Raw genomic sequence first — 20,194 nt, 5'->3', positions numbered from 1 at the left:
CATTTCAGAATCGGGAATTCAGGGTTAGTGAAAGCAGGGGAGGTATGGAGTCTCCAACGATCATTTACCAGAACACCAGAACCAGAGAAGACAGGCAGAAAAATCTTTGAGAGCAATGTCCCATCATGGCAGGAAATGCATCACCTTCATGCAGACCTGTGTCATCAAGCATTGCAACTAAAAGCAATAAAATTGAAAAGACGAAGACCGCTTCAAGAAATTCCATCATCAACACATGAAGCATCAAAGAGGAGTAAAAGGACCATGGAACATGCAAACAGAGGGTAAAACATAGTCTAGGAAAGAGGGAATCATATCGATGTAGTCTTATAGATTAGATTCCAACTAGCATTGTTTTTCTATTGACTGCCATCCAGTTGTGAGAAACACCACGTGGTACTTGGGCCACGTAGCATTGTTTACGTAAGATCTTAATTGGCTGGCTAAACATAACAGTGAGTAAATAGTTAGATGTTCAGTGATGGCCAAAATATATTAACATGAGTACAGATCTTCGAAAGACCTCCAAGCAGAGAGGCTTTTCAGATACTTCTTCCACTTAACTACACACATAGCCTTTATGATATAGTCTCCTGAAATCAAATTAGGCAACAGTTTCAGCGGCCAGGATTGAATGAGTATTGGGCTGTCGAAATGCCCAAAACTTAAATGAGAAAACAAGTTTACTATACTTGAATGCATTAAACACTTTCCAACTACAACACTGTCCAGAATCTTAGAAAATAAATAATTCCACAAAACAAGGAACAACATTTGTTACATATCCTATAATAAAGTCAACAGTAAAAAAAGAAGAACAATGACCTGATTCTACAAATGCACCAAAAGTGATGAATGACTGGAGCCAAAACCTTTTCAAGAATATACCAATTCCCCCATCAGATCAATGTCCTTCACTAGCTACTGATTCTTCCTTTATAGGCCCTGAAACATTATCCAAACCCGAGCCCTGAACCTTGTTCTCATCTACCTTCTGATCCCTATTCAGCAACTCAAAATCATCTCCCTCTGTTTTTACCCCTGGAACTGCACTGGCAGATTCAGATCCATTTCCTGCCACCGGAGATTTTTCAATCTCTGCAGTTTTCTCCTCCTCAGAATCAGACACTCCAGAACTAGTGTCACTCTCAATTGTTTGAAGGGAGTCACCTTCTTCAGCATCTATGTTTGGATCCACTTCCACCACTGCTACATCTGGTCCTGCATGTCGCTGCTGGATTGGAACAGCATCACTGATAACTCCTCCAGTTCTCTGTCTCTCCCTGTATACCACCATCTCACTTCTGTACCTCTCTTTATCCTTAAAGCCTTTCTCCTGGTAAACCTGAACTCCGTAAATCAGAACAAAAGAAGAACACCGGTAAATTCATGATCCTCCAAGAAATAAATTGCTTGAGTACTTCATATTTTACAGATGTAGTTCATAACAAAGACAATGGTGTTTTTTCTTACAGCTTTCTCAGTCTCTGTTAGTTTGTTCCACAATTCGCCAATCATCTTACTTATTTCTCTATCCTTTCCAGGGTGGAGTAGTTTCAGCCTGGCATGCTGCTCAGCAAAGAAGAAGTTATAGCCACTTCTGTTAAGTTTTGGGTGGGCAGGATCTCGCCTTCTTATTTCTGATTTCTTCCGACGCCTACGGCGGCGTGTGCCTGTCCCAGAAGCATCCCTGCCACTATTATTGGCAAGATAACCAGAATATTGTGGCATTTGGCCAACTGAGAGTTCATTAGCATGATACAGGACACCTTTCAGCTGCTGGGTGCCAACCATAACACTAACAAGATAACCATGTTCAAATTTTCCATCAATGACCCCAACAACAGGACAAAGCATGGGTGGTGGTGGACTTGCTGCAGCCACATGAGAGAAGAAATAATTTGGTATCTTAAACATGGAAGGAAATAGCATTGAAGATAAAAAGAAAGCTATTATGCATAAATAGATGGCTTGAAGCCTTTTATCTACTTAAGATGGGTAGCGTAAAGAGATGAACAAACCACCAGGCAAGAACTCCCCAGTACTTTTCCTTCGTTTGACGGTAACATTTGCTTGAGTTTCTGCTGATGGTAGCACTGGTTCAACTGGCCCTCGATGTGGAACTGGCATGGGAGATGGAGAATGCAAAGGAACTGCAACACATTTTCCTTAGTCATTGTAGATTTAGCACACAACTTTCCTCTTTTTCCCCGGGATTGTAAAGAACTAAAGATCCATAACATTTACAAAGACACCAGAAGTTCAACATACTCACCAGCAGGTGGTGAGGTCCAATCTTGGGCTCCAAATAAGTAGATCTGCTCATAATGATGAAGCAAGGAAATGTAGTACTTGCGCAAGACAAAAGATGCATTTGTAGCTGTAGCGGGAAAATTGAAAACAGCAGTTACTTCTTTCCATCTCCTGTCTCTAATTACCTGCATTGTTTTGTAGAGGCAATAAGTAAATATGAAATGAGACAACTCTACTCTCTTGAAAAGAATGCCATATTGGACAAACTTCATCTAGTATTCCTTCTTTGGCATTTCGTTCCACTCAGCCAACCTTAATTGTCACATCTCTATTCTGTCAAAAAGAATTCCATATTGGATAAACTTCATCCATTTTTCCTTCCTAAGAATTTTTTCTACTCAGCCAAACCTAATTGCCAAGCTAAATTAGTACATATCTTGAAGTGTGCCACATTAAAGAAATACAAAGCAACCACCAAGTTTTGGCTGGCAAACATAGTTGTCAAGAAGCCTAGGCGATGCTTAGGGTGTTCAGGCGCCTTGGCCGCCTTGTTTGTGTCACCTTGCGTCCAGGCCCCCTCCAATGCCTAGGGTCGCCTAGACGACGTGACAACTATGCTAGCAACAGAGTGGGGCAATTTAAAACTTAAAAGCACTAAAGAATAGTAAGCAGATGGGGAGCATAATAATTCGTGTCTAAAACACAGAAATGAATAGGTTTTAGTTACAGCGTAATCAAATTATAAAGTAATACAGTCAACAAACAGTTATGGCTAAATTTAGTTTCATGCCTTGCAATACCAACCCGACCCAAAGTGAAAAAGACATCATGAGCTGCAACTTGGTTTGCATCGAGAATCATCAGGAAGACCCTCAGTGGTAATCAGAAATATAAAAAAATGATCGTAACCACTCATAAAGCTGATTCTGTTTTTAACAACCAACCTCCCCTCCCCCCCCCTCCCCAAAAAAAGGATGGTGGGGCGGAAAAGAATTAAAATACTGTTTTGTTGGCAAGAAAAATAAAAAACATAGATTTAAGAGATACGAAGCACTATATAGATATTATTTTTTAACGCTTTATTAAGATAGGGACATTGTGGTTATATAGAAAATGGGTTTAGGAATGCATCCCGACCACTGCACCATCTGCACCAAGACTATGTTGACCATTTAGATCAGATAAATAAAAATAGCATTCAGTATTCTTCCACATGTTTGAGCTTGGAATACTATCCCCGCATACTGTATCATATAAGATCTTCTCTTTCATCCATGAAAATTGCCGAGGCCTTAAGTGGCAGAAGCAGACTGACTGGACAGTTTGAACCACCAGGTTGTCACCAAAGCATTTTTTCAGAACAGTTTAACTAATGACCAACTGTTTTTCAGAAATATAATATAGAAGTCCAAGAGATCCCATTTTCTGGTGAACCCATTCACCCAGTCATCAGATCGAACCATCTGATCCACTTTAAGTGCATGATAATATTATTGAAAAAACTCTTTCAAGAAAAACAAATGATAGTATTATCATTCATTGATTAGCAACCATGTCAAATAGCCCTTTTATTCTCATTTGCCTCCAGTCAGAGTTCAAATCAACTGTGGTTGGCAGCTTCCTTGACAATTTAAGGTCCATAAGCCATGATTTACCAATCCTAGCAAAACAGAGAAAGAGAAAAGGAAAGGGAGGTTCTAGCAAGGTAAGTCATACTTCTAATCGAAGCAAGAGAAACAGATTATCACTTAAAAAATGTTCAAAATAGTGAAAAGGAGCACACCAATCATCCCCATCCAAAAGCTGACATACCCAGACCAACTCACACGACGAAAGTATCCAACCTCATTCAAAAAGCAATTATCCCAAGGGTTTCAAAACCAACGAAATAAATTAGGATTCAGAATCTGATTTGGTACAGTTGAGGCCAAATATTTTTCGTTATTTCAATACAGTTTTCAACCATATCTGAATATCTCGTATAATTTAACATTTTAGTAGTTAATTTTGCCAAAATAACATATATCAATTTCTTCCCTCCTCTCCCCCCCCCCCCCTCTCCCGGGTCAACACAAAAAAAAAAAGCCAGTGATTTTAACCAAAATTAAACCTTTCTTTCCTGAAATCTGATCCAATGGTACTTCAAATAACCAGCACCAGACATAGAATACAGATGATAGGCAGATAAAATGAATTTCAACAACGTCCAACTTCTTACACAAGACATTTGCTGGAATTGTGTCCATCAAATTACTTAATATAAAGTGTTTATTTAAATTAATGATTGCATGATATTGACAGGTTTTTGATTGTCCCTAGGTCCTTTCCTAGAATTGTTCACGGCTAGGGAGAGAATTGGGCACGCTGTTCATATGGGTGTCACATTGTATGCTCTAAGGAATGTTGATTCCGAGACAAGTGTGAGTGTACATTGAACTGGATGAGATGGGAATCTTGAATGGAATGTTGTCAGTTGTTTGAAAAACAAAATTCTCATTGGTAGCTTACGATTGGTCCCTAGACTTGAGAGGTCTTTATTGTTGCAGTTAGACATTATGGGTTTTGGAGTACCGACGGTTGATGTCTCCCAATCTATACATCGGTGCACTAGATTCATGATACATGGCTGTAAACAAAAGAGATGCTCGATAAGAAATCCACTTCCATCAAGGAGAGTATCAAAGAGAGAGATTGTCTGAACATGTGATTGGACAAAATCCAGAACCGGAGGCACATTTTGCAAATTGTTACCATAAGTATTTGAAAATATTTATTAGTATTTAAATGAGCAAATTACTCAAAAGGAGGATACGGATACCTCTAAACGGATGGTCGAAAATATTTATTAGTATTTAAATGAGCAACTTATCAAGGTTGCCTTGTGAGTAATATCAAGGTGAGGGATTGGTGGATCTCCAATCGACTCCTTGCATCTGGTAGATCAGGAGGTCCTTCTAGTTCTTCGAAGCTGCTTCTATTGAAGAACCTGCATATTCCAGTCAGTATTTTACAGTTTTTAGTCATCCCCTTCTTCTCCTAATCCTCTACAGCCTACCCTAACATTCCCCCCTTTTATTTTATTTGAATTCCTTAAACCCTAAACCACTTACAGCCTTCATTCACCATTAGAATTCCTCCATAATTAAATTACGGCATCCTCTCACCAACTCCTGTACTCGATCCAATTCCCAGCCCCTTCCCTCTTTCAAAACCCTAGAAACTATCATCCCCCCACAAGCTGCCAAAACCCTAATTCATCTTAAACCTGTCCAGCTTCAGCCTCCACTAGAATCCCACCATATTTGAACCATAACTCCTTAGCACCCCCTACACTCGACCTTAACTTCTGGCCTATCCCAACAGCGAAACCCTATTTCCCCTCAATCTCCATTAAAACCCAAACCCTAAATTACAGATAACCACTTCCAGCCATCATCTAAACATCAAACCTTGGCCGAGTGACCTTCTCTGCCATTGGGAAACTCGACCTGAATCCCTGCCCATAATTCCTAATCTAAACCCAAGATCCCTCCACATTCATCTTCCCCCAAAACCTGAAACCCTAACCCTAATTTTCTGATTTTGGAATCTTCACTCAAACTTAATTCAAACCTTCACTGTTAGCTTCCCCTAAACCTGCCTATTAAAACCATATAAGATTTATCTACATTATCCTAAACTTAACCTTAGAATTACCCTAATACACCAATTCTGCCCTACCGAACCAGTAGCTTAACAGGTCCTGATCTTACCTGGTTCCTAGTAGATCCTATCATCTATCTAGGACTACATTAGGAGAGAAGTAGTTATTAATGAGGAAACTTTAAAAAGAGTTTCATCTAATTAATAAATAAGAGAGGCGAGGGGTAGTGTATGTATAGCCATCCAAGTCCCCCTCCCCACGCTTTGCTCTCCCCTCTCTCTCTCCTCCTTCACACCCACTTATACTTACTAGGGTTTCTTCAATCCTAATTGCTGTTTTTTCTTCTCCTCTTCACACAACAGTGAGGCAAAGATTTTGAATCTAAGGAGTGAGTAAGTGAAGGAGACCGTCTATTCGACATTCGTGCAACTGTTGCCGATAAGATTGCTACAAGGGTTCCCTGTGTTGCTTGGTAGTGGAAGAGCTAAGTTCCCTAAGAGGCAATGCACTTGTGGTGTTCATGGTAACTATCTGTAACTAATCTCCCTTTCCGATGGTTGGATTTTTGAATACCATATACACCAACATGAAGCTTGATCATAGGACTAATATGATTAGAGAATTTATTTTTCACTGTGTTTCCCAATGCACCCTCTTTCAACATTAATATTTAATAAGAAAATTGATGGGACCAAGTAACCAAATAGAACCAATTATACAGAGGAAAGAAGCATGTTATACATTATTTCATCTAACCTGTTCGAGACCACCCCGGGAAGTCACCTCTACAAAGAGCCGATGTAAGTCTAGCTCTTTGCCACCTATTGTGGGGATCCTGAAAATACAATAGCCATGAAAAGCAATGTAAATGTCAATAGCACAAAAGTAAGTTCCAAGTTTCCAACACACTCATAAGGAGAAAATTAGTTATCAAGAACAGGCAGGTTACACAATGATGCATTCATTCCCTAGCTTTTTCTGCCAAAGAACCCACTAATATAATAGGTGTTAGTGATAAAAATAACAATTAATAATCAACAACTTTGGATGCCTGCTACTTTCTAAGAAAGAACATGGAGGAATAAACAAGGAGAAAACAAAGAATAAACATGGGTCCAAGCATAAATTTTTGCACTATTTCTTGCTTTACTCAAGTAAATTCCTTTAAGTGCAAGTTTCTCACAAAAGAAGGTTGAACTCTAACCGGGATGCTTTTGAAGAATAACAATGCTGTTTGATTGAGAGGAATGATTAGACTGCCGGAGTGACAGCCCTATTCTATTTATAATAAGTGACATACAAGTACAAATACAATAATGCCCCTATGGACAAATTTACCCTTATACCTATATTACACTCAATATTACAACACTCCCCCTCAAGTTGGTGGATAGATGTCATACATACCCAACTTCCATACAATAGGATGAAACAACTTACTACTTAAGTAACTTAACCCCTTTGTAAAAACATATGCTAATTAATCTCCAGATTTTACAAAGGGAATACAAATCAGTCCTTGATCTAACTTTTCTTTGACGAAATGACGATCTATCTCCACATGCTTGGTGCGCTCATGCTAGGCTGGATTGTGAGAAATACTAATTGCGGACTTGTTGTCACAATAAAGAATCATAGGAAGGGAAACGGGAAGGTCCAGTTCTTTCAAGAGACCTGGAAGCCACATCAACTCACAGCTGCCATGAGACATGACACGAAATTCGGCTTCAGCACTGGACCGAGCGACAACTGCCTGCTTCTTACTCCTCCAAGTAAACAGGTTGCCTCCCATAAAAGTGCAATAACCGGTGGTAGATCACCGGTCATCTAGAGAGCTGGCCCAATCAACATCGGTAAATGCCTCAATTGGTAAATGGCCGTGAAAAGAGAGGAAGATACCCTTTCCAAGTGCAAACTTCAAGTAGCGCAAGATTCAAAACACAACTTCCAAGTGCGAGGAGTAAGGATCATGCATATACTGTCTTACCAAACTAATACCAAAGGCAATGCCAGGACAAGTGTGGGATAAATCAGCTTTCTAACCAATCGTTGATACTGTCCCTTATTCACTGGATCACCAGTCTTACTGGTGAGATGAACATTCGCTCCAAGAGGAGTATCTGAAGACCTACAACCCAACATCCCTCTCTTAGATAGAAGATCATGGATATATTTCCGTTGAGATAGAAAGATACCCTTGGTAGACAGGCAACCTCAATACCAAGAAAGTAGCGCTGCTTACCTAGGTCCTTGATCTCAAACTCTTGACCAAGGTAAGTCTTTAGGAGAGAAATTTTCTCCGTGTCATTCCCAGTGACAATGTCATCAACTTACACAGTGAGGATAGCAATCTTGGAACCAATCCGCTTAATGAACAGGGTGTGATCAGCATTGCTTTGAATGTAACCTACAGACACCATAGCTTTGTGAAATCTCCCAGACCAGGCATGCGGAGACTGCTTCAATCCATACAAAGCTCTCTTGACCTTGCAAACTTTTCCCTTGGTTTTCTGACATGAGAAACCATGAGGAATTTCCATGTACACTTCTTCCAGTTCACCATGAAGAAATGAGTTCTTAACGTCAAGTTATTGCAAATCTCATAGCACAAGAAAGAATCACACGGATGGTATTCATTTTTGCAACTAGTGCGAACGTCTCCTGGTAATCCAAACCATAAGTCTAGGTAAATCCTCTTGCAACCAGCCTAGCCTTGTACCAGTCCACTGTCCCATCTATATTTTGCTTCACAGTGAAAATCCATTTGCAACTCACTCTCCTTTTCTGTAGTGGAAGAGAGACCAGATCCCAAGTACCATTCTTTTTCAGTACTTGCATTTCTTCAATCAGCTGCCTTCCACTACGGTTCTGTGATAGCTTCCTGCCAATTCTAGGGAATGGAAATAGATGACAAGGAAGACACAAAGGTATGATATGAAGGAGAAAGCGAGTTGTACGAAACCACTTTAGCAATAGGGTGTTGAGTACAAGATCTCATTCCCTTTCGAGCAGCAATGGGTAAGTGAAGAGATGGGTCGGAAATAGTAAGAGGATCAGAGGAAATATTACCTGACCAAGATTTAAGACCTGGATCAGGAGAAGTGGTGGTCCAGGTGTCATAGGTTCAACTAGGGTGGTGTCTATTTGCTGCTCACGATGACGACGGACATAAACTTTCACGGGCGGCTGAACGTGAACAGGAGAAGAATCCCCCTGGACTGAAGGAACTGGAGAAGTAGAAGTAGAGTCAGAGCCAAGAATAGGAACAGCAGGAGGCACATCAAACAGAGAAGTATTCCCCCCATGAATAGGTGTCAGAGAGTAGTAGGCAACAAAGTCATGAAACACAACAACCATAGAAACAAAGATCCGACAAGAAGGGAGGTGATAACACTTGTAGCCCTTTTGGGTAGCCGAGTATCCAATGAACACACACTTAAGGCCATGGTGACTTAACTTGCCATGAACATGGTGATTCCAGACAAAAGAGACGCATCGAAAGACTTTGGGGTTTTCATTGTAATGAGCCACTTTACTGGGCCCATGATATGGGTCGAGGCTAGGCATACTGGATTAGTTAAGTTAGTGTTTTTATTTCTTTTTTATTTCAGTTTCCTAGTCAGTTTAGGTTACCTTATTAGTTATGGATTGGGTTAAGAGTTTTTTTTTTTAGTGTAGGAGTCTAATTTTGAGTCTTCTATATAAGTTTGTAAAGAAGGCCAGCATTGAACACGAATTTTGATTAATGAAAAGCTTTTGTTGCTCTCTTTTCCAATAAAGATCTCTTGTGTTTGATCAAGAAACCCCTTGTGTGTGATCAAGGTAGATTGGTGTCTAATCCAATCGAACACCTTGCGGTGTGAAGCCCGAGTGGATTGTTCTATTACTGAATTTATTATTCTGCCATTAACAAGTTGAGTTCTGAAATTTTCTGCAACTTCTATTCTACTCAGAATTCATATGCAAGGCTTTTTGTGCACCAATTCTGAATAGAAGAATCCAGCCGTTTGAATCTACCATACTTTGACTTAATGTTCTTCCATCCAAAAGAAGACCTCGATTCAATTTTGGCAAGATTCTGACTTGCCGATCTGGAATTATCCCTGTTTTCCAATTCTGCCCCTGTTTCTTCTTAAGCTATTGTTTTATACCCTGATATACTGATATCGAGTCTGATTTTCTGTTCTATTTTATTTACTGATATTAGATTCATATGCAGAATCAATTGGTAGTTCAAACCCTAAATTCTGTTCTCTGTTTAACCTCTAAAATTACTGTTTTTCCCTTTTCCTAGTAGCATTAGGATTCCTCCATATTTTCAGATCTAGCCATTGGACCGATTTCAGATTTTCAGCAGTAGTTCTAGCTCTTGTTTGGTAAACTAGGCTTGAGTTTGATGGTTATCTAACCATCTGATTTTGTTCTATTTGAATTATAATAAATCTGGATTTTATTCTCGGTATTTCAATCTTGTTCTTGGTACTGTTTTGATTTTTCAAATACAGTTTTACATTACGCAGGTAAGGGAAAAAAAACATATGAGAGAAATGCAAAAGCTTAGTCAAAACAATTCAGGAAAGTCGGGCATTCTGCCCGAATGTTCAGTTTAGAGGAATAAACAGGCCTGCAAAGTTTAAGAGAGTTCTGATGGTCAGATTCAAAGTTATTGAGGAATCCTACTGGAACTACGATTCTTGATTAGAAACCCAGAACAGCAGATTTCGATGGCAGATTCTTAGGGTCCCAGACAGAATTCATATAATGGTAATTTTGAAGGATCAAGCAGAAAACTGACACCAGTAACTGTAAACAGAATTCAGACTGAAAGATCAAACCAGAAAGTTAAGGTTTCCAGAGTTGGACTTCAAATAGGAAAACCAAAAATCCATTTGGACTTGAATGATTAGAATAGAATTTGAAATTTAAGAACAATAAACAAACCGAAGGCAATTATTCCAGGGAATATACGAAAACAGATCAGCATCATTCACTAGTTGAAGAACTAACCTGAAATTAAAATACTCTAGATGAATAGCAAAACCGCAGGGTATAGAAAGTTCAAAAACCTGACCTGAAATCGATAGAGAAGATGGGGGAAGAAAGAAGATAGATAACCAATCAGAAATCCACCTGATTGCAGGCTTGGAGTCCCACCAGAGCCTACCTGGAATCCCTCAAGGGGTTCACTACTGAATCTCACAGCAGTCTGAGGTCTGAAATCCACATAACCAGCAGCAGAAAGCTGTTTTTATTCATCAAAAATTATGGGGAGAGCTGTAACCCTTGCACATTATTTATATAACTAGGTAGAGTCAGTCAGACTCCACAAAGGAGAGCCTAGAGTTTTTCCTAGACAGGACAAGAAATAAGACAGCAAAACAGACTGGGAAATCCTCCAATCAATAATTGTGTTTGCAGGTTTCGTAATGCAACTAGGAAACTGAAAACATAAAGAAAACAACTTGAAACAGGACTGGATTTATAGTAACCGAATCCAGCTAACTAAAACCACGTAATAATAATAAAATAAAGGAAATAAGAGCCCCTAAACAACCACACAATTCTGGTTTCAGAGAGAACCAGAAATCAAAAGCCACAGGACCAGAAAAACTAAGAAACAAAACTTGGCCAGACTGAACCGCATTCTGGCCTGTTCTTCTTTCTCCTTTGATACTAGAGCTGGAATCTGGATTCCTGCATCACTATAAATTCTGCCTTAGGTGAGTTTCCTTTTTCTTTTTTTTTTTCTTTTTTTCTTTCTTTTTTGGCTTTGTCAAAAAATTTGTCTAATACTCACAGATTTCTCATAATTTTAGTGAATTATTTGAATTTTACATGAGTCCAAACTTCATCATGGATGTAGTGCTGATATACATGTTTAGATGCAAGAGTTGCACCTCACATCCCTAAGGCATGTGCCTTGCCTTGCCTTGCCTTGCCTTGCGCCTCAAGTAACAGAAGGCCTTTGGACATTGAGTGCACACCGTGCCCTTGACAACTTTGACCACAAGATACAACGAGGAAAATGATCTTCATATCCTAACCAATCAGAAATTTCTTTTCTCCTCTTGAGGAAGGGGTGCAATTGCTTTAACTCAGCAAAGCCAAAAGACACAAAACAATACAATACCATGCACACCAAGCTTCTTGCAATACGATAAACAAGAAGCATCCGTCCATCAAGTTCATTTAAACAAACAAGTCATCCCTCAATAAAAATGGTTGATCTATGGCTCCATATGAACAAGATATTAAGAGTACGGGTGAGAAAGGCCGAAAAGGCCCAAGACAAAAATAAAATGAAACTCAGGTTCCACCAAGCAATTTCCCCCACAGCATTGTTGGGGTTGTCTCTTCATCAAATGGGGAAAACTCAGGATTTTGTCACACAAAAGTCAAAACAATAGTTGTCACGGCGTCACGGCAATCCAAGTCGGTGGAGGGGTGTCACGTCGATATATCAACATGGCGAGCATGTCGACCATGTTTTATTTTTTATTTTCTCTATTTTTAATGTTTTAATAGATGTATACTCAAGCCATGTTTTATTTTTTCTCTATTGTTTCTCAAGTTTTAAGAAGAAAATTCAGAAATCGAAAGAAATCAAAGAGGGAAAGAAGAAATCGAAGAGGGAAAGAAGACAAGAAGAAGAAATCGAAGAAGATATCGAAGAGGGAAGAAGAAATCGAAGACAGGAAGAAGAAATTGAAGAGGGAAAGAGAGACAGGAAGAAGAAATCAAAGAGGGACGCCATAGCGTAGGTCGCCATGCAACCTTCTCCAGCGCCAGGACGCCATGGCGACGCCATGACAACTATGAAACATAGGGTCAGATTCTTATATAAAATGACTCAACACAGGACTTGGTTGGGTCATCCCAAGCCCCTAGCCAAATTAATGTAAGAATTATGGGATCAACAAGTTATCTTATGCTCACATGATTTACATACAACTGTCACAAAATCCCACTCGTTAATCTACAAACGTTTTCATGAACAATGCAACAAAACCAATAGTACAGCAACTGATGATGTCAACCAAGAAGATGAAAGAAACAGGAGAAAATTCTGAATGAATAATACTACACGTTGTGCTTGTCAAATGCCTCATTCCCTGGAAGTAGGAGGAAACATGAGTTCTATTTCTTCCAGCACCTATCATCACAAAAAAACTTAACAAACCTAAGGTTTCTATTTTCCTACTGTGAAAAATAAATTCATAAACAAATTCACATTCAACAAAGAAACAGATGTTTGGGGCACCCCACACCCATAGAACTTTTAACACACACACAACTTGTATCCAACAAAGGAAGATCTTTTTCTATTCTTTACAGCCAAGAGTTACCCACAGGCATAGTAAATTCATAATTGAACAAACCTCTTTCATCCTTAGTTTATGTAAAATAATTAAAAAATGAACAAATACCGGCCACCAAGTTAGCCGAGGAAATGCATTCTAATAATAAAATAATATGGTAACCTTGAAACAAGTATCAGGATGCATACAGATTATGTTAATCAATAACATCAAAGCAGAATGACACATCAAGAAAGAAAATCAGTCATATTTTCAATAAGACCTTAATGGGAAACAGAGAAATTAAAAAATAAGGGGAAGAAAGCATTTCAATTCATCCTCCATGGCATCAACAGATATGGGATTTCAGCAGCTAAAAACAACAAACCAGCATTAATAAACATTGTTTTTTTCCCTTATCAGTTATCTTTCTCATGATTGTTAAGAGAACAGGAATTAAAAGTGGTTCCAAGAGACTAAAAGGATAGCCCTATGTTCAGATGTACATCAAAGGGGTTTCAAGCCGACCATGAAATCTCTAGACATAATGGCTGCCACCTCATACTCTCTAAACTTTCATGAAAAAACTTGTTAACATAGTCCTCTGCTTGCTCTTATATCGAACTACTTTGACCAAAATATATAGCTTACTTTCACGAGAAGGAGCACCCAGATGACGATATCAACAAATCTGTATGTGAAAATTGATAAAAAGGAAAAATGTACAGAAATACAAATCTCCAGCCTTGGCGTCCGTAATAAATTTAATGTCCTTCATGAGACCAAAAGGAGTAGTATCTTGTTATGTGTGTCTCGAATTCTTGTACAAGTTTCGAAGATTGACCCGCCCTGACAATTTTTTGTGGTGACCTGAATAGGGATATTTCTGAGGTCCGTGATGGTAGCGAAGGGCTTGGGCCCAACCCGATGGTTCAACCCGACTTGAAGGAGCATTTACCGAGTTTTATTGGATTGTTGTGTAAGTAAGAAAAAGAAGGGAGTTTGGGGTTTTCGTGTTAGGGTTTTGAGAAGAGAGCTCCAGCTGCGCTGTGGGTGCTCTTGAGAGATCTCCATTGTACTTTTTTCCTTTTACATAGTGAATCATCTTCAGCTTCGCCCGGGGATGTAGCACGTCACATTGGTGTGTGAACCACGTTAAATCTGTGTCATTTTTGCTATGTTTTGTTTTTTCGTGTTTCTTGGTCTGTTTTAACATATCTTCCTTATGATCTGAACTTTACAACCTGACATTGAACTTCCACACCATTTCAACCTTGTTCAACATTGATGTTGTTTCAAATTTGAAGTACAAGCAGAAACTATAATCAAAATATGAAAAATGTCTAATAATAAGAGAAAACTTTCAGCCTTACATAAATTTAGTTCCCATGGTACTATGAAGCTTTTCCAGGGAATCCATGAAAAGCTTTCGGTCTGCTACAACATCCTGGTACTTCGCAAGGGGCGGAGGATATGGACGGTAGTTCGAAGGTGCCTCTCTAATGGGTAATGGCTTTGCATAACATGCAGAAGAAGATGACACCATTGCCAAATCTCTTCGACAACTCGGACCCTGATCCTCTGTTCCTCTTCCTCTCTCAACCATGTCTTCCTTGAACTGCTCTTCGTAAAACTTTTGCGGGTTCTGAGACTTGTAACTGCCAAAAATCAGAAAAAGAAAGAGTTCAAAAAAATCAATAAAAACAGAAACCCAAAACGGTTACAACCTATTGCATGCAAAACCAGAAGCGAAGCCGAATACAAACAATCGAAACCACCGAGCCCAAACCAATGCGTTCGAGATGGATAGTGTGTCAACAACACCACATCCTTACAAAACCAGAACAAAGAAACACAGACACGCACCTAGAAAAACAAAAAAAATAAAATAAAGCTCAAAGTAACCCAGAAAAGCAAGCATAAAACATACCAAAACCAAAAACCAATACCAGCATAGAGCATTTATTATTTTCCTCGTAAACATAAGAAGCTAAAAATGGAATCCCAAGAGATCGAGAAAAGAATAACAGAAGAGAAGAAAAAGAAAATACCCCCGGAGGTAATAATAACCCAGAAGAAGAACAAACCAAAGACACTGTAACCAGAGAGACATTCAGAGCCCAAAAAATCTCCATCATACAACAAAGCTGGCACTGCAGCCATGAATCGCCCCTATTGACTACTCCCTGCATTGCCCACCTTCAAGCTTTGAAACAGAGTTCAGAAAACATAGGCCAGACCAAAGACACAGAAGAAGAAGACCCCCCAATTCCAAATGACTCCACGATCCAAACAGAGCTTCTGGGCTTCGGCTGGGCCATAACTCTGCTCAGCACTGACATGACAAGAACTTATATTTATAGCTCTCTTGACACTGTTCAACCCATGAAGTCCTGAGAGTTATTATAAGTAATCTTCATTGCTTTTTCTAATACAACACCCCTCTCTCTCTCTGTCTCTCTCTCTCTCTCTGTATTTCTCTTGCAGTCCTTCTGACCTTTAGAATACCACCATTACCACAACCTTGACATTTCAAATCAAAGTGTCCTTTCATGGAAGACAAAACCCAACAAAATCATATATTTTTTTTCTTTTGTATATTCCATGGTCTTGTATTTTTGTAGTATGTGAAGTGAATATGAATACATAAGGAGGAGCAGCAGCAGAAGAAGAAATCTACCCAGAAGAAATAAAATTATGTACGGTCATACAGTGTATCCTTTTTTATAATATCAGAAGAGGGGAAGAAAAGAAAATTCATAACCTACCATTAAGGCTTAAGAGAGAGTTTAAAAGAAAGGGAGACAGAGATGTATACATACTAAGCCATCTTATGCTTACCTTTTTAAAACAATGAAAGAAAGAAAGGAAAGGTTGGAAAAATTTGCAAAAGATAAGCTTTTTGTGTGAGGCGGAAGTAGCCAGAGATTTGAGAAAATAATAAACGTGTCATTAATGACTCTCCAGTCTCCGCTATGAACGGCACATCTCCCATTATGCGATAAGAAGGTACCGACGTGTGGTGGCGTAACAGAAGCGCTTGGCTTCACTTCAATACAGGGCATTCAACATTTTACATTTTAGACTAAGTCCTCTTTTGGTTTTGGGAACAAAAAAATATTTTATTTCTATTTGTTTCCATATAAGAGATTTTTTAGATTATGCTTCCTTTCTCAACCAAACCCTGTTTTAAGAATATTTAATTTGAGCAAGAGATCACTGGCTGCCTGTATGGCTCCTGCACCAACACGAAGTCAATGACAATCTATAGAGGCATCAACATGGATGGAATTTTTTATTTTACATGGTTAGAACAGTAATTTCATGTACTCAGCATGGATCTTTTTCTCATTTAATTTAAGGAAGAGGGTTTTGTGCTTGGTAACGTGATCCTTGCGCTAGCACAGGAGGCAATCACAGTGTGCACAAGAACATCAATAGGGATGAGATTTTGCATCTCATGAGGGGTGCAGCAGTCATTTCGCCTTGGGCTGTGTTTGGGCATAGAAGCCACACTACTCAGCATTGTTCTTTTCCCCTTAATTTAATTGAATATTTTTATTTTTGTGCCTATCATTGTATCAATATTGAATTAAAGGAGAGGGTTCCCCACCACGCCAACCCGAGGAATTCTCACATCAAACCAACCACATTGTGGGAAATGCTTTCACCAATTGAGGGCCCATATAGTCCAGAAAGAGAGAGTGCCAATACGAGACCGACATGACCAAGTGTCGGCATCTAACTCATAAAGCTATGAGAAGTCGTCTAAATTTGGAGATCTCAATCACCGTGGGTGGAGGGGTACTCAGTCCTTTCTAATATTTCTATTTAGAGTTCTTCCTTCTTCCCATAAATAGGAAAAAAAAGTGTGATAGAACATGGGAAAACATTCCCACACATTATGCACGGGATCTTTTTCCTTTGAAATAACGTTAACCGGTGCCGCAACGCGGTGTGTACTTGCACCCAAGCACAGCCGCACGCAAAATGACCGGCGCCCCCCCTGAAAAGGTGGAAAGGACTAGGGGTGCACGGGCCATTTCGCACACGATTGTGCCTGGGCACAGGTACACGCCGTGCTGCAGCACCGGTTAGCGTTCCTTTAAGGCAAGAGATTCATTTCTGGGCATGTAGTCCGTACACCAACATGGGGGGCCAGTGCGAGTGCACACAACAGTATCAACAGGGGAGGAATATTTGATTTCATGGAGGGTAGGGTGGTAAATTCACCCGCTCCTGTGTCGAGGCACAGGGGCCACGCAACTAGATAGTGTTCTTTTTCCCTTTTTTATGATTACATTTATGAGGAAAATAATTGTCTAATATCATGACCTATGCCAACACTCCCATGTGTCTATCTCTTTCCTCATATAAAAAAAGATGTATGTCCCTTGTATTGGGGAGGAGAGAGAGAGAGAGCACGTTATGCATTGGCGTAGGCCATCCTCCCGAACATAGAACCATTCCCTTATATTTATTTAGGGTAAATGACACTTAGGGTACCTATTGTTTGGATAAACTACACGTAAGATACCCAACATTTGAAATCTTATCTTTTGGATACCTCACGTTTTACAACCATGATGCTTGAGATACCTCACGTTTCAGTAACATTTGTCTAAGGTACCTTGTTTTTTTTTAATTCCAATTTTACCCTTAAGTGTTTTATCGGAAGTGAATGGAAAAGAAATCAGGGGAGGGGTTGTTGCTGGTTCGTCGAAGGTGGGGGAGACGGTGGAGAATGGGGAAGCAATGGTGGGGCGACAGCAAGTTAGTTGCTTTACCTATGTGGATGGAGGTGATCGCACGAGGAAGATAATGGGGTGGGATGGAGTTGGCAGCGGTTTATTTTTATCATCTCAAGTGCGGTGCACCTCACTTGAGAAACCAACCGTACACCCAACACTTGAGAAGATAAAAAAGATGTCACTGCCCATGTTTTAACGGTTGGATTCTCAAGTAAGGTGCAGTGGACAATGCACTACACTTGAGAGGATAAAAATCCTGCAACGATGGTGCGGCAATAGTGGTGTAAAATTATGATTAATGGTATAACTAGAAATATCAAAATAGATACCGTAAATCTAATTTCACAAACAATGGGCACCTTAGTTGTATTTTCTTCAAACATCGGGCACCTCAATTGTCATTTACCCATTTATTTATAGCGAACTGCGCTGGTGCAAGAGCCCACATGATCTGACAGCGATCTCTTGCCATTTATTATTATTATTTTTTTCATTTGCTTTGAAAATGTGGGGCCACATATGGATATGTTTAATAGAATACCCATTGGTGTGGGTTACCCCACACTGGCAGCGTGGGAACTCTCTCTCTTAAAAAAAATAATAATAATAACGGTAAGACCATACTATACTTTACCATTGGTTGGTAGTTGGTACTTGGTAGGAGTAATGGTGAGTCAAGCACTCAGGCCCCACAGTAAGATTTCCTCTTCCAGAATCGGTAATTTAAATACGAGGTCATAATGTCACATTCCTATTAAAATGAACAAACTATAATGCACTCCATGGCAAATGAATACACAAGAAAACGAATCTATTATGAAATTGGTGGGACCCAGTCAGATTACCCTCAATTATTATTGTTCTATCTTTCTTTCTTCTTCTTTTTTTGGGGAGGGGGGGGGAAAGCAAATTTTATTGCAAAGGGAAGCAAGAGGAGCGCAAGCCATCCCGATTACATGCATCAAGGAGCCAAGGAGTGGAAGGCGACTTCAATTGCCTTATCATGGAATCAGACAATGATAATCTGGTGGGCTTGTTGAATGACCCCTTCCTCCCCCCACCATTTGAAGTTGGGGGTACTATTGAGGACATTAGGGTGTTGGCCGCTAGATTCCACCAGAGTATTGTTTTATCACGAACAAGATTTCTTTGATGTGACGTCAAATCGCTACCTAGGTGCGTGTGTGGTGTGTTGCCCCTGCACCAAACACAGGGGTAGGCAAAATGACCATCGTGCCCCCATGGAAAGGCGGAATTTCCTAAGGGCATGGGATCATTTTGCCCACCCGTGTCTGGCGCAGGGGCAGTGTAATGTACACGTCCAAGTAGCAATCTCTTTCCCTTATCTTATATTCACTCAAAGCTTCTTTTCTGATTTTTCATAAAAAAAAAAAATTCACCTCTCTTTTCCTTGTTAATTCTAAATCCCTAAAGTACCTCTCCTCTCCTCCCCCTCTCTAGTAGGCTCCCTCCACTACTCATCCAATACTCCCACCCCCTATCTAGTAGGCTCCCTCCACTACTCATCCCCACCCCCACCTTTGCCCTCCACTCTACCCTACCCCCACCTCTACCCTCCACTCCACCATCACCAGCTCTCGTTCAACACCTTTACAACCCCCTCCTTGTCCCCTTGGTCTCCCCTTTGACCCCACCTCCACCCTCACGCAAATATTGTATACTGGCAGACAAGAGCAATGCAGATAGTCACGCCATATAACTTGTCACTCCCTACCACAAAATACTAAAATTATGGATTTTACAAACAATAAAAGGGTACGTTTGTTTATAACCAAGAAGGTTACAAACATAATTTGTAACCATACATATTTGCCCCTTATAAATTGTTGTGACAACTGCTTTAAGGGTCTAAAGAAGTAATTTACTTCTACCTTCCTTATCCCTCTTCAATGGTGCTCTCCCTCTCCCCTTCCCATGTTGTTTTTTACCGACAATAGAAGTCATGTTTGCCAGTAAAGGTGTGCCAAAGCTTAAGTATGAATCTGAATCTTAAGAAACACTTAGAACTATGTCACAACAACAATGCCATCTCTAACTGTCATAGATCGAACTCATAGAATTTTAATTTGCTTGTTAGACTTCGAGTAGGTCTAGTTTATCTCAGGTTGACCTCTCAGTGATAGGGCAACCGTGGTTGAGCTCTCTCTCTCTCTCTCACCAGCTCCTTGGACGGAGGGAAACTGATCATCCTTATCTGATCCTTGTGGGATCCTCCATAACCAGGCAGT

General features: G+C 39.8%; 1 protein-coding gene across 4 annotated transcripts; it reads right to left on the bottom strand.

Moving 5' to 3' along the window:
* Window positions 1–15,918, bottom strand: LOC122656854 (high mobility group B protein 15-like). Of its 4 annotated transcripts, XR_006332181.1 has the most exons (8): window positions 15,246–15,483; window positions 14,568–14,852; window positions 6,653–6,731; window positions 2,276–2,438; window positions 2,022–2,153; window positions 1,474–1,874; window positions 826–1,345; window positions 1–156 (listed from the first exon to the last, which is right to left on the bottom strand). XR_006332181.1 is itself a non-coding variant. In XM_043851533.1 (7 exons), exons 1-7 carry the CDS (start codon window positions 15,901–15,903, stop codon window positions 905–907), a joined length of 1,530 nt encoding a protein of 509 aa, XP_043707468.1. In that variant the 5' UTR covers window positions 15,904–15,918; the 3' UTR covers window positions 666–904. The 4 variants fall into 4 exon arrangements, 3 of the variants coding, with proteins under 3 accessions (XP_043707468.1, XP_043707467.1, XP_043707466.1); XM_043851533.1 differs by lacking the exons at window positions 1–156; window positions 15,246–15,483 and adding an exon at window positions 15,875–15,918 and having other exon boundaries at window positions 666–1,345; XM_043851532.1 differs by lacking the exon at window positions 1–156 and having other exon boundaries at window positions 666–1,345; window positions 2,025–2,153; window positions 15,246–15,488.
* Window positions 15,919–20,194: the final 4,276 nt, after the last annotated feature.

This window comes from Telopea speciosissima, chromosome 3 (assembly GCF_018873765.1).
Source record: "Telopea speciosissima isolate NSW1024214 ecotype Mountain lineage chromosome 3, Tspe_v1, whole genome shotgun sequence".
Lineage (NCBI taxonomy): Eukaryota > Viridiplantae > Streptophyta > Magnoliopsida > Proteales > Proteaceae > Telopea > Telopea speciosissima.
The sequence above is the reverse complement of the archived record's forward strand: the minus strand, read 5'-3'. Positions and strand labels throughout refer to the sequence as shown.

Coding starts and splice junctions, on each gene's coding strand:
- LOC122656854 (XM_043851531.1), bottom strand. CDS start 15,307: ATGTCTCTCTGGTTACAGTGTCTTTGGTTTGTTCTTCTTCTGGGTTAT. Junction 6,732..14,567: donor ACCATGGGAACTAAATTTAT/GTAAGGCTGAAA, acceptor TTGTATTTTCAG/GATCCCCACAATAGGTGGCA. Junction 2,439..6,652: donor CCCGGGGTGGTCTCGAACAG/GTTAGATGAAAT, acceptor AAAACAATGCAG/GTAATTAGAGACAGGAGATG.